The 12,772-nt window shown below is 41.8% G+C and overlaps 1 protein-coding gene across 1 annotated transcript in view; it reads left to right on the top strand.

Annotated features, from left to right (window-relative positions):
- coq8aa (coenzyme Q8A, genome duplicate a) overlaps positions 1-12,772 on the top strand; it is a 51,261-nt gene that overhangs the window by 17,358 nt on the left and 21,131 nt on the right. The window contains exon 5 of the mRNA XM_036581188.1: positions 8,597-8,671. Coding sequence (XP_036437081.1) covers positions 8,597-8,671 — 75 coding nt within the window. The remainder of the gene's footprint in view (positions 1-8,596; positions 8,672-12,772) is intronic.

Genomic DNA, 12,772 nt, shown 5'->3' with positions numbered 1-12,772 from the left:
TATTTTCATGATTTTATGACTGAAAACTAGAAATGACTGGTAAATATAATACAGCACTACTAGTAGCCCAGCATTATATATCCCAGTCATTGGTAGCTCAAGTTAAAAAGAACATAAATGTCATGACTGGGGCTTTGGCTCAGTGTCAGTAGCTGTTGAAGGCGGTCACTATCCATAATTTCACTCACGTATTTGTGAGTATTAAGAGGACTCTTAGCTGGATTTGATCTACACATTAGAGGCTTTCGCACAAACTTGTGAAGTCCATGTCAGCTTGAGTGCACAGTGTTGTTAAAGCAAAAGAGGAGATAACAAATACTAAAATTCTGAAATTCATGTACAATTTCAGAGATTCTATTCTTCACTTAAATGTTATGCTGATAACATGTGTAATAAAAAAAATTATTAAATTGGAAAGGAATAGAAAATCGAAGCATTTTCACCAGCGATCTCAGACTTTTGGACCCCACTGTAGTTGCCTGTAGTCTCTTGAAAAGTGCTGCCAAACACCACTATTTTTTTTAGAGTGCTTATCTGTGTGCATGCTAGGGCTGGGCGATTAATCGAAACGTAATCAAAACTGACATTCAGAACCTCTAACCGATATTATCTTGCCTACGTCGGTTATCTAGATATTTTGTTAATCCTTTCTCCGCTCTGTGTGTTCATGTTCTGTCCCGTTAAAACTTACTACTGCGCATGTATCACGTGACTCCACCACGTCCAGTCTGCCACATGGAAGCTAAGGCTACGTTCACACAGCAGTCTGTTCAGATTATCTTTTAAATGTGATCTGTATCATCAGTCTGAACAGATCAGCTCCTAAACTGAGCCGCATGCGCAAAAGAACAGAGCGTCACGCTGCTTCACGGCTCATCCAGAGGTAAACAATCACGACCGCCAACGAGTGCCAGTCGCTCCCGGAGGATCAGCTTCATCTTCACCAGCATCACAGGAGACATCATGAAGCTTCACTGACTGACAGCTGGGCTCATCACCCAGAATGTGTTCAGCTCGCCGTAAAAAGGGCGCGGTCACTTCTTTGGTTCGCGTCCTCGGATTCTTTAAACTCTGCTTTCAGACTTTTAACTGTTCTTTGACGCTACAGCCTCGTTCTCCTGCGGCCGCGTTCAGGCATTTCTTTAGAAGTCTCTTCAAACACGGAGGGTTTTGGATGAGTCTCTAATAAAGTTTAGAGACTTTAGTACAGAAATATCAGCCCAAATGTTTTTCAGGTCTCAGCAGCGCTAAATAATGATGACTGTTGAGTTGGATTGACGTAAAAGCCGTGTGAATTCCGATCTGGCTGTTGAGACGATTTACATTAAGATATGCAGAACATATTTACAGTACCAACCTTGTCAGTGAACTATGAGGGCAAAAAACCAAAACAAAAGGTACAGCATTCAATTAATCGTGATATTGATTTGAGGTCATAACGCCCAACACTACCTCATGCTTTTCTCCGCCTATTCAAATAGGAACTGTTGTTTATTGGAAATGAAATAACATGAACCTTTTTTAACCAATTAACATTTGTCAAATAATTCATTATCTCTGGTCAGTTGGTTAAACATTTATATATCCCTAGTTTGAGGAGTAGTTCACTAAGCCCGTGTGCTGTCCTTGCAGCGTGTGGCCAACGTACGATTCTGTGCTGCGCTCAGAACGTCTTTCCTCACGCGACCGGGCGTGAGCAGATTTAAGGCTGGAACTTAATCTGCATGTTGACCAGTAATAGTTTAGGCTGCCGTTCTGGGATTACCTGGGAGAGTTTAGCCTGTCTGGGAATGTGCATCACATACTACCTTCTGAGACCTTGGCTCAGTCCGAAACTATTCCTTATATATGTAGTTTCTTCATGTCAAATATTTTCAGTTCTCATTATGATTTCATCTGTCTCCTTCTGGTTTCGGCTGTCGCTCAAAGAGGGAGAGTGTGTGTGGACACTGGGAAAGGAAAGTGCTGTCACTTAGGAAAATCACATGGTGTGAGAATAGGGTGCAGGACGGCTTGTGGTTTTCCAGGGACGGTTCACTGCTGCAGTGGGATTAATGGAGCATAAACAATATCCTTACCTCAGACGAAACTGCATATGTGTGTGTGTGTGTCTTTGCGTGTGCTGACCGCTAGCCTGAACGCTGGGTATTTTGTTGCCGTTTCATTGGGGTTATCAGATCCGCCAGTTACCCAGCAGGGCTCGAAAGTACACCCAGCGCCACCTGTTTGCTGTGGATCCTTACATGGTCACCGTGTCCTGTATTCCTTACAGAAGGAGCTTCCTCTCCACACTCCTCGGGCATCGTGGGAGCACGTCGGTGTGCATGAGGTTTCTGATGACGCATTCACGTCTCCCCACTGAGAGGTCATCCAGTTCACAAATCCCTAAATAAAGGGCAGCTAGCATGTCATCCAGGTCATGCAGAAACCTTGCGTCCACATTTTTGTCTTTTTTAACTTTTTTGTGTGAGTTGAAACTCAAGACCAGAGGAGGGGGGGGGGTCAAATTACCTAGGAAAAACCTTTGTGTTACATTGACTTTCAAGTTTTTTTTATCGTCCTGTAAAATTACTGTTTGGAGATGCGAGGTTTTGTTCCAACTGTGACGATATTCTAGTTAGTTCAGAAAAATTTTAAGTAAACAAATTAGCAGTTAAGCCTTTATTTATTGCTATTGAAGTGAGTTCATAGTGGACACGGAGAGCTAGCTGGTACTATTTACCATGGAAACGATGCCCCTCGACTGTGCCGAACCCTAACTGCTGTATGTTAGATAAGCCTAATTAGCAACACGAGTCGGAGAAAAGAATACGTTTCAGGGATGAATGCTCACTGAAAGATAATTCCGATGATGGACACGTTTGTCCCGGTTTGAAAGTGTGGGAACGCGAGTGGTGAGAACTTGGCTAACAGTGCTTGTACAAAAATTGAGCTTGGCATCTCACTGGCCGATGCAGCTGGTCTTGATTGAAAGATCGTGTAGTTTTTGGCAAGTCACCGTTGTATGAAGGTCACCACCTCGTCTTTGGTGTGGCCGATGACGTGAATGCCTAAGCGGCTGCCCTTTTGCAGTGGCATGTTGCTGCTGTTTAGTCTAGATGCCCTTTGTTAATGTCCACAAACATACTTCTTTGTTTTTGTTTTTCTTGTTGAGGCGCTGACATGCAGAGCTGTTGTGTTTTGGTTTTGTATCAACCAAGCTTGTGTTGTGAGTCCAGTTAGTGCTGTTTGGATAGGTGGGTGTCTTCTGAGAGATTCCCACCCCAATCAGTGTGTGTACTCACGCCATTTCCTACACAATGTTTTGCCATAAACACTGTAATTAAATGGTCCAATGCTGGGCAGAAAGCCTGGAGTAGAAGGAATATGGTGTAAATGTTAAATAAATCTAATATATCCTACAAACGTGTATAACACCACAAAATCACAAATTATATATTTTTTTAGCTAGTGAATAGGGCTGGTTGATAAAACGATAACGCTAACTATTGCGATATAACTTTTCTCGATAGAAATATAAGAATTGTTTGATAAATGTTCGATATAATAGAGCATTCTCACACAACTAAACAGTTTAAAACTTGTAACCAGATAGCCTGGCGCCCTTGACCAGACAGCTAAAAATAATGTTTTCTTTCTTACATTATGAATATTACAAAAACTGTGGCTGTGCTTTTCCAGCTTTTCCACTTTCTCCAGCTGTCCCGTGACAGATTTGTGAAATGTTCTCCTGTTTGGCGAGTGTTTGTCATGTTCTGACCATAAAGGATAGTTTAAAACAGAAATGAACCACTATGAAATTTTTTATTGAGGTAAAATTTTTGGCCATATCGCCCAGCCCTGCTAGTGAATTCATTTATGTATCTAAAATAGATGAGTTAAAGGGATGAAACTACGATCACAGAGCTGGGCAATATAGCCAAAAACGTTATCACGATAAACAAAATTCATATCGTTCGATATCGATACATACCGCGATAAATGTCAAATCATGATTTCTTTCACGTTTGAAGGCTGATTTTGCTCCTGGGTGGTTAACTGTGGTTTTAAACTATCACTTATGGTCCGATCAGGACAAACACTCGGCAAACAGTGGAACATTTCACTAATCTGTCTTGGGACAGTGGGAGAAAGTGTCTGAGCTGTTTTATCAGCTGGAAAAGCACAGCTGCAATTTTTGTAATAGTCATGATTTAAGAAAGAAAACAGATTATTTTAGCTGTCTGGTGTCGAGCGCTCGGCTACCCCGCTACAAACGCTAAACAAGAGGCCAACAACAGAGCTAAACTCTTTAGTTTCTCAACAACGACGACTCGATTCGGTAGGTCACTGCGGTCACTCCTACCACATCCATGTCAGAGCAGATCACAGTATTCAGACACCAGCTAGACGGCTGGGTTTCTCTATGCTACCGTAGTAGTTTAAGGGGTGAACCGCAGTATATCTGACGCTCGCTGTGTAAAAGCGTTATCTGCAGTGTGAATCTCTCACACCAGTCACAGAGTCCTCCTTTTAGGCACGTTTAAACTGAAAGTGGTGATTTTGTGTCTTGTTTGATCTACAGTATCATCAATTCACCGTGTTGTGCCGGAGCGCTGCTTCAATTAGCCAGCAGCTAAAAACAGCTAGCCTGGAGAGATACCGCTGTCCCGCTCTCCAACGCCTCACAGCTTCCTCAGTTTACTTTCGAACATGAACCACTTCTTTCTTTCACTTTCGTTGCTTGAGAATGCACTAATACTAAAATATGGCGGTTTGGCGCTGTAACACGGCGCTGCAGACGTGATTTAACGCCACTAAAGTTGTTAGGATGTACAGAAAGAGGTGAGTTCGCCGTACAGTTACACCACTGACCTCGTCACTCACACTCGGTCACAGGAGAACAGATCGCCAGTTGCTCCACTCAAACAGGGACTGTATAACTCCGTGTTTCAGATGTTGCTAAAGTATATTTGGCGACCCTTTTTTTACTCGTCGCCCCTCCCTCTCTAATCAAGTTGAAAAACTCGGAAGTGCGCCCTCTCCTGGCGACAGCAGAGTAGTGTCGCTTTCCTTGCAATAGACGGCGTCACCAGGGCTTTCGCTAAAACGTGGAGGTGTGAGAGTGGTGTATTATATCGAAAAATTATCAAACCTGTCTTGTCGCTCTATCGAGGAAAAGTTATATTGCGATACTTATCGTTATCGTTTATCGCCCAGCCCTACGATTACAGTTGTAATCAAAACTGTTTTTTGGACTGGAAGGTGGCTGTTGGTGCTGTCATAATGTGTAATCCTGAGTCTCATATTCACTAATTCAAACGCTCCTTTGATGTGTTCACTTGGTATGTTCACCAGTGCCATTGATTAACAATCTGCTAAAAAAAAAGATGAATCCTTGATAACTTGGACGTCTTGATTCGTCCAAACTCCCACTCAAACTGATTAGTCAGGCTGCTCTTAGCCCACAATTAAACGCTTAGTCATTGCTTAGAGTCTAATTTGGTGATATAATATCTAATATACCAGGCAGCCCTACTAGCTAACATTATTAAACTATTTTGTTCCGACAACAGCGTTATTATACTTGCCAGGTCAATGTAACGTGATGTGAAGCTCTCCACGTTGAAATCAAGATACTACCACACTGACAGGCAGTTTCGTTAAGTACACTTTTTTTGTATTTACACTCTTCATCCTTTTATCAGCTCCATTTAACATATAGGTACACACAGTTTATGTTAATTGTCCTATTGCCATTTATCAGTGGTCACAGGATGCTGCCGACAGGACACTGACGGCTGGATATTTTTGGTTGGTGAACTATTCTCAGTCCAGCAGTGACACTGATGTGTATAAAAACTCCGGCAACACTGCTGTGTCTGATCCACTTGTACCAGCGCAACACACGCTAAGGCCCGAAACATACTTCACACAAGGACACGAACGCAAATGACAGCACTCGTTCAATGCACTGCAAACTCTGTTCTTCTGTACAAACTCACCGTGCGTTATTGCATTGCTGTGGCAGTTAAATCACTCAGTACTGAAGGGGGCGATAGAGGAATCTACTGTTATTCCAGCAGCCTCAACAGCTAAATGTGGAGGAGAGTGAGCCGCTTTACCTCTTCTCTTGAAATGGAAATGCGCTAATGTATGATATTTTTATGTTCATGTAAGCCGTCTTAACGTGAGACTCAACTGCTCGTCTGGTATGGCCGCTGGGACAGGCTTGGCTGTCGTTATAGCGCCCCTTGCTGTAACGCTCAGATTGCAGCTTGTGCTTGCATCGCATTATGAAATGCAACTACGCTGAAACCCCGTCTGTATGTTTCGGGCCTAACACGCCACCACCCTGTCAGTGTTACTGCAGTGCTGAGAATCCATCACCCGAATAAAACCTGCTCTGTGAGGGTCCATGGGGGTCCTGACCACTGAAGAACAGGGTAAAAGGGGGCTAACAAAGTATCAGAGAAACAGATGGACTACAGTCTGTAACTGTAGAACTACAAAGTGCACCTATATAGTAAGTGGAGCTGATAAAATGGACAGTGAGTTTAGAAACAAGGAGGTGTACTTAAAGTAGGGGCCGGTCAGGCGGGTATGTCCATAAAAACACCACTACAGTTCATTGCTACGTGGAGTTTATGAAATGGAGCATTCTGCGACTGATTGCATACGTGTGTACAAAATGATTTGAACATGCAGAGATGCAATAAATGTTACGCTTAGTCATTAGTCGAACTGAGATAATGAGGATGTTTTTAATGCATGGGTATGTCCTTGTGCCTTTGTGCATGTAGGACTGTTTGAAATAATATCTCAAAGGAGGTCAGTCTCAGCGTCTGAAGTGTAGTGTGTTGTTTGACTGCCCGTGCACGTTCCTATGTGTTCAGCCACTCCTCTTGTTTTGCTCAAGTTCTCCGTCAGCGCTAACCTATACAGACTCTAGCTCCATATAATGATTCACCAGCACTGACCTAGAATCCCACCAGCCCTGCCAAAAAGACGGGAAGGGACTGGAGGTTAATCTTGAAGGCAAACCAATTGCTTAGCAAATGCACCTAAACATGAAGATTAGTTCAGGATACTCTGTCTCCCCTACAGCAGCGGTGTGTTTTGACTGCAGAGCTCAGAGCCTGCCTGCTCTCGTTCGCTTTCAGCTCCTCCTGAATTTCACAAATCAGGGTTGTTACATAACCTCACGATTACATAACATGCGGCTGTTGGTGGAGGCAGCAGAAACTTGGTATTGTTTTTGTGCTACGCCCTGGGAAACATGCTGACCTAAGCACCATTATATGTGCTATTTTAGTTCCTTTTGTCGTGTTTACCATGCTCATGTGTTTAGCAGTAGATGGTGATTTTTTGATGGAGGTTGCTCCTCAAATACGAAGCATTGCATGCTGCTATAATAAACAGCTCCAAATACCAGTCATTCATCCAGAGCACTGCCAGATTGCAGGCTCTTACTTGCTGATCATAGATGTAGAGACACCAAAGCAGCACTGTGCAGTTTTCCATTATAGCCCTATGAAAACAGGAGCTACAGTAAAGCTGGGGAAGCATTAGAATCAGATTAGGTCAGTGTGCTGTTAGGTTAATTGTGGGGAATTTCTAGTCCATGTGGCTAAAATGCAAAAGCTTCAAAAGTAGCACAGGTGGCAGAGATTTTGGATTCCCCTTCATATAATATCTGTGACGTTGGGAAGCTTTTCCAAATTACACAGACAAATACAAAGTCAGATATGTGCATAACTGTCTAGAACCCATGTGTCAAACACAAGGCCCGTGGGCCAAGTCAGGCCCATAACACCGTCCTATTGTTTTTTGCTCTGATTTTTCTTCTCCTTATTATTATAAAGAAAAAAACTCCTGAAAAACTTGGCGAGTAGGTGTAGTTTGTGTGCATCTCGCCAGGCAACAAAAATGACCCCGATTGGCCAAAGGAGGGGGCGCTATAGAGCAGCAAAACATGTTTTGCTTTATAACTCCTAAACCAAGACGTGTAGAGATGAAGTTCTTTTTGTTCCTGATTCCTTGGGTCAAGCCAGCTTGGCCATTTGGACAATTTAGTTCCGCCCACTAAGATTTTTTGCTAATTTGCATAATATGCAAAACCTACTTTTGTGAACTAGTCCTACAATTTTCACTCAATCCTCGTGTATCCAGTATCAAAAAGGTAAAGAAGAGTCTGTTCATCAATATTCGTCAAAAACATGTTGACTTTTGTAAATAATGTGGCTGCCATATGCTAATTAACCCTTCTAACATAATTTATAATTATGACAATTTTTAATAAGTATTCAGTGCCTATTTTGCTGCTGCTGTTTTGGCATGTTTTGAATAAACAGTGGCCCTTTCAGGTCACGGCAAAATGTAAAACTGAAATAAAAACACAGCTGGTCCATGGTTTTTTAATATGGCCCTTTTAGTGGTTGGGTTTGTCACCCCTGATCTAGAACATGCTGTGCAGAGACCTCCTGTATTAAAGAAAACAAAGCATTTAAGAATAATGGTTTTGTAAAGTCTTGTGTCTGTGTTTTGCTCCTTTTGTTCTGTTTGATGTGGAGAGGAAGTGTGTGCAGTGGATTCCATCTTCCTCTGTGTTTCACAGGCCTCGCGGTGGGTCTCGGCATCGGCGCATTAGCTGAAGTAGCCAAGAAAAGCCTTCGTCCAGAGGAAAAGAACGGTAAGAATTTTCCCTGCTCTCTTTGTTCTCTGCGTCAAGTCTCATCACTTTAGATCCTGTTTTCCTGTTCTGGAATTGAATTGAAAGTCTGGCCTTTCTTTTCATGTTGTAAATATGCTTAAGCCTTGGGTTCAATGCACGACTTTTAAAGTCTGAACAGGTTATGAAGGACTGAGTGTCTCACTCTGTCCAAATGATTTTTTTGGGTGACTGAAATATTGAGGATCCACACTGAAAGCTTTGGCATCACACACTACTCAACTTCTCAGCTGCTGCTGAACCGAACGACTCACTGAAGTTGTGCAAACTCTCTCGTTCTCCCTTTAACAGGAGACGCTAATAAACAAACGTGGAGCTGCTGCTGCTGTTTTCTCTGCCGTTTGCGTTGAAACAGTAGAGAAGCAGCAGGCAAACGTATTTAAGGGGATCATGGATTTAAAATGTGATCAGTTGGTGTTTTTAGAGTTTTAAATGTACATCAACTCGATTTTGCCTTAAACTCAGCTTATTAACAAGCTTCACTCCACACGTGAGAGACTCTACACTTTTTCTTTCTTTACTTGCTGTTTTTTTCTTCTTTCGCACTCTGTTTTCTTTGGCTGTTGCAGGAATCCGTTCAGATTGAGTCGTTGACCAGTTCACACTAGATTTCACTCAGAGTCGGGTCAAAAAAATCAAACGTTTGATAAACTCCAACTGGTCTGAAACGCGATTAGGAGGCCAAAAATCTGAGTCTGTGCCGGGCACACACGACTCGACTCTCTCCAGCTGTCAGGTCAAAGTCAAGTCAAAGTTTATTCATATAGCGCTTTTTACAGCAGGTGTTGTCCCAAAGCAGCTTTACAGAAAAATCCAGGTCCGAGCCCCCATGAGCGTCGCCAGTGGCGACGGTGGCAAGAAAAATCTCACGACTGACCCAAAAATCTGCAGACTAGAGCCGACTAGCTCAGACTCAGCCAGACTAAAAATCGGGGTAAAAGTCGTGTAGCGTAACCCCGACTTTACTCCCATCCTACAGTGGTGCCTCAGTCGTCTCTAGAGTGAGTTTTTCGGTTCAAAGATTAAGAAAACCCCCTTCTGGTGATGTTATCTTGAAGGTGAACTTATGAAGAACTGCAAGTGCTTTGGGGGCGAGTACCTGAGAGCAGGCTTTTTCAGTAATTTATTCATTTACCCTTTTCAGCTGGCTGGCTGATGCAGAACGATGCCAGACAGCTAACTCACTGCTAGGAAACGGAATTTTATGTCTGTGTTTATTAGGCTGTACATGAGTGGCTATGCTAGCAGTCAGGATTTTTTTTGTTTCATCTCTGGGGGGGGATTCCCAATGGCTGTATCACGTGTTTGTGTAATGTATGCTGGGTATTGTAGTAAGAGAACACTTTGTGGACAAAAACACAAAAAGGAATCTAGTTTTAAGTTTCAAGTTTATTTGTCATTTGCACAACATGGCAGGACATTCAGACATTGAAATGCTTGTGGTGAGGCTCAGCTAATCACTCTACAGCAGGGCAGCATTAAATACATACTGAAAACAGTGCAGACAAACTGACAATATATTAAATACACACAATATAGAGTCAGGAGGGACCTACGCAGAAGAACTCTGAGTCATTCTATAGAAATGTCCATTTTTGTGTCCCTAGCGTTTACAGATATATTACACCTGAAAAACATGTTAGGGTTACAATTTATTTAGATTTTAAAATAAAACAATGTTATTTTAACAATTACACCTTCTTGAGCCTCAATTTAGCAATATTGGTTTTTAAATCAATCATATAGAATTCCATGCACCACAGAAGAGCTCGTCCCCACAGTCATGTGTAAAGACTGAGGCCATATTTTGAAGTAAAAAACATGTTTTTCTGCAGTTTTAACTGCAATAATCTATACATGACTATGAAATATATGAATTAAATGACAAAGAAAACAAATGCCAAATAAATATTATAAAATATACAATGACAGTTGTTGTCCCCAGGAGTCGAGTCACTGGTGTTACTGCGTAACAATAAATCTCTTATTTTGAAATAAAAGTCACACTGATGACATCACTTCCTTTTACCTGTTTTCTGAGGATCTATGAAGAAAAGCACATGGTGAGTCCACTGTGTGTTTCAGTTATCAGAGATATCAGGGCGGGACCCACAGCTTCACCAGTTAACACATCAGTTTTAGTCCCAGATGCCCCTTTAACTGCGTAACCCATCTGAATGAATCGTTGATTCGCTGAGTTTCTGTTTTGGCCTCTGAAGCCGTAGGAGGTCATTCAGAGACAGGTGAGTTGCTGAGCCTTACTGCCCCTGACCGCTGCAGCTGTTGAACAAGAATTGGGGCAAACCCTTAGTTAAAACTGACCTTTCAACAACTTTCCTAAATTAGCTTGTCATCATGTCTGAAAAGGCTGACTTAATGTAGACCCCAGCCATTGTCTCATAACACTCACAGAACAGTATGTGTAAAATAGGAATGCCCAGACGTTTTTGGCCCGCTGAGCTGGAACATGTAATCAGAGCAGAAAGCTTAAAATAAAGGGAAATGCCATGTAATTTATACCTCAGTCAAAATACAGCTTGTCTGACAAGACTAAACATAGTGATCCCACATGTACAGTCCGAACAGTCCTGCTGTGGAATGTAGCTATTGCGTATTGAACGAGCATTAAAGGTAAGGTGTGAAATACAGGGTCCCGGGACCCCCTAATTAACCCTTTTAGACCCCCAGAATGTCTCAGTCAAAATTATGGGAGGTTGCTGGAAAGAAACTTTTAAGAATTTGTTAATGGTGTCCAATAGTGGGGAAAAACAGATGTAATGAAAAATAATTGAAATCAGAAAAAGCTCATTGAAAAAGTGATGTTTTGTTTTAGCCTGCTTTACACTCAATAGTCTGCCTCAGGGTGGCGCTGTAGCAAACTGGTTTCTCCCCTAAACGCAAAGTCCACTAGGAGTTTGGCAACTATAGCTAGGGACAAACACTTCAGATGCTCCGCAGTGCACTGCCTTGTTAAGACACGATGGGCAGTGTTGGATCTGGATTAAACGCTGTGTTTTATTTGTTATTAACTTGTTGAGTCTATGGAGTCGATTAAACCCACACTGAGCACGAACTCCCCATGAGCCTTAGAGACAAATGGAGAATGTTGACCGTCTAATCTACAGGTGGGCAAAATATCGTTGCAATACTTAAAGATACTTAAAGTTTTATGATGTGAGATGCGCATAATGATATCGCTGCTGTCGGAAGAAAACCTCGTATCTCCAAAATGGTAACTTCACAAAAAAAATGGAAAAACCTACTTTACTTTTCAGTGTAAGTCAATGGAACCGGATTGTTTTCCAAGTCATTTGTGGTCATTTCTTTTAGTCCATTCATCTTGAAATTTACACCAAATAGGGCAACAGGCATTGTCAGAAACTGAAATGTCAAAAATGGAAATACGAGTTTTTTTTCTCGACAGCAGCGAAATACCGACACACAAACGCAGTGCACTAGTAATTTTTTTCAAACACGCAGTAAATACTGGCGAGACCCGCGATGTGTGCCCTTTAAGCATATCATCTATCATGATGATAAAATTTATCATAATTACTATCTAGCTAACATTGAAAGTATGTAACAACTCAAAGGGGCATAATCAGTAAAAAGTATCTTTAAACTCATATAATCATACTAGTTTTTCTCCAAACCGCCATCAGCAATTGTCCAATTCAATATTTTCATTTTTGACTAGTGTTTCGGTTTTGTAATGTACCTGTGAGCTGGGTAAGTGCACTCACGCCGACTCTGCTGAATAGCTGGTTGCCGCCTACTTTTAATGTAGCTTTTTATGATAAATTGGCAACTATTATCATTACCTTAATTAATTAATTTAATTTAATTCATTCATTCATTCATATCAGAGTGGTACATTCAGGTTGTTAAGCAAAATAGCCCCCAAAGAAAACACATTTTTCATATTTACCACTTTTTTAACTACTATTTTACCTTTATCAACATCACACGTTAAAGCTCAGAAGACACGTGTAGGTTCACTGGTGGTTTTGGACGGTTAATAAAATGTCTATTTGTATTAGATATCGTGACCGCTGGTTTCTG

The sequence above is a fragment of the Colossoma macropomum genome, unplaced genomic scaffold (genome assembly GCF_904425465.1).
Source record: "Colossoma macropomum unplaced genomic scaffold, Colossoma_macropomum, whole genome shotgun sequence".
Lineage (NCBI taxonomy): Eukaryota > Metazoa > Chordata > Actinopteri > Characiformes > Serrasalmidae > Colossoma > Colossoma macropomum.
This window is presented reverse-complemented; position numbering and strand designations above follow the sequence as displayed.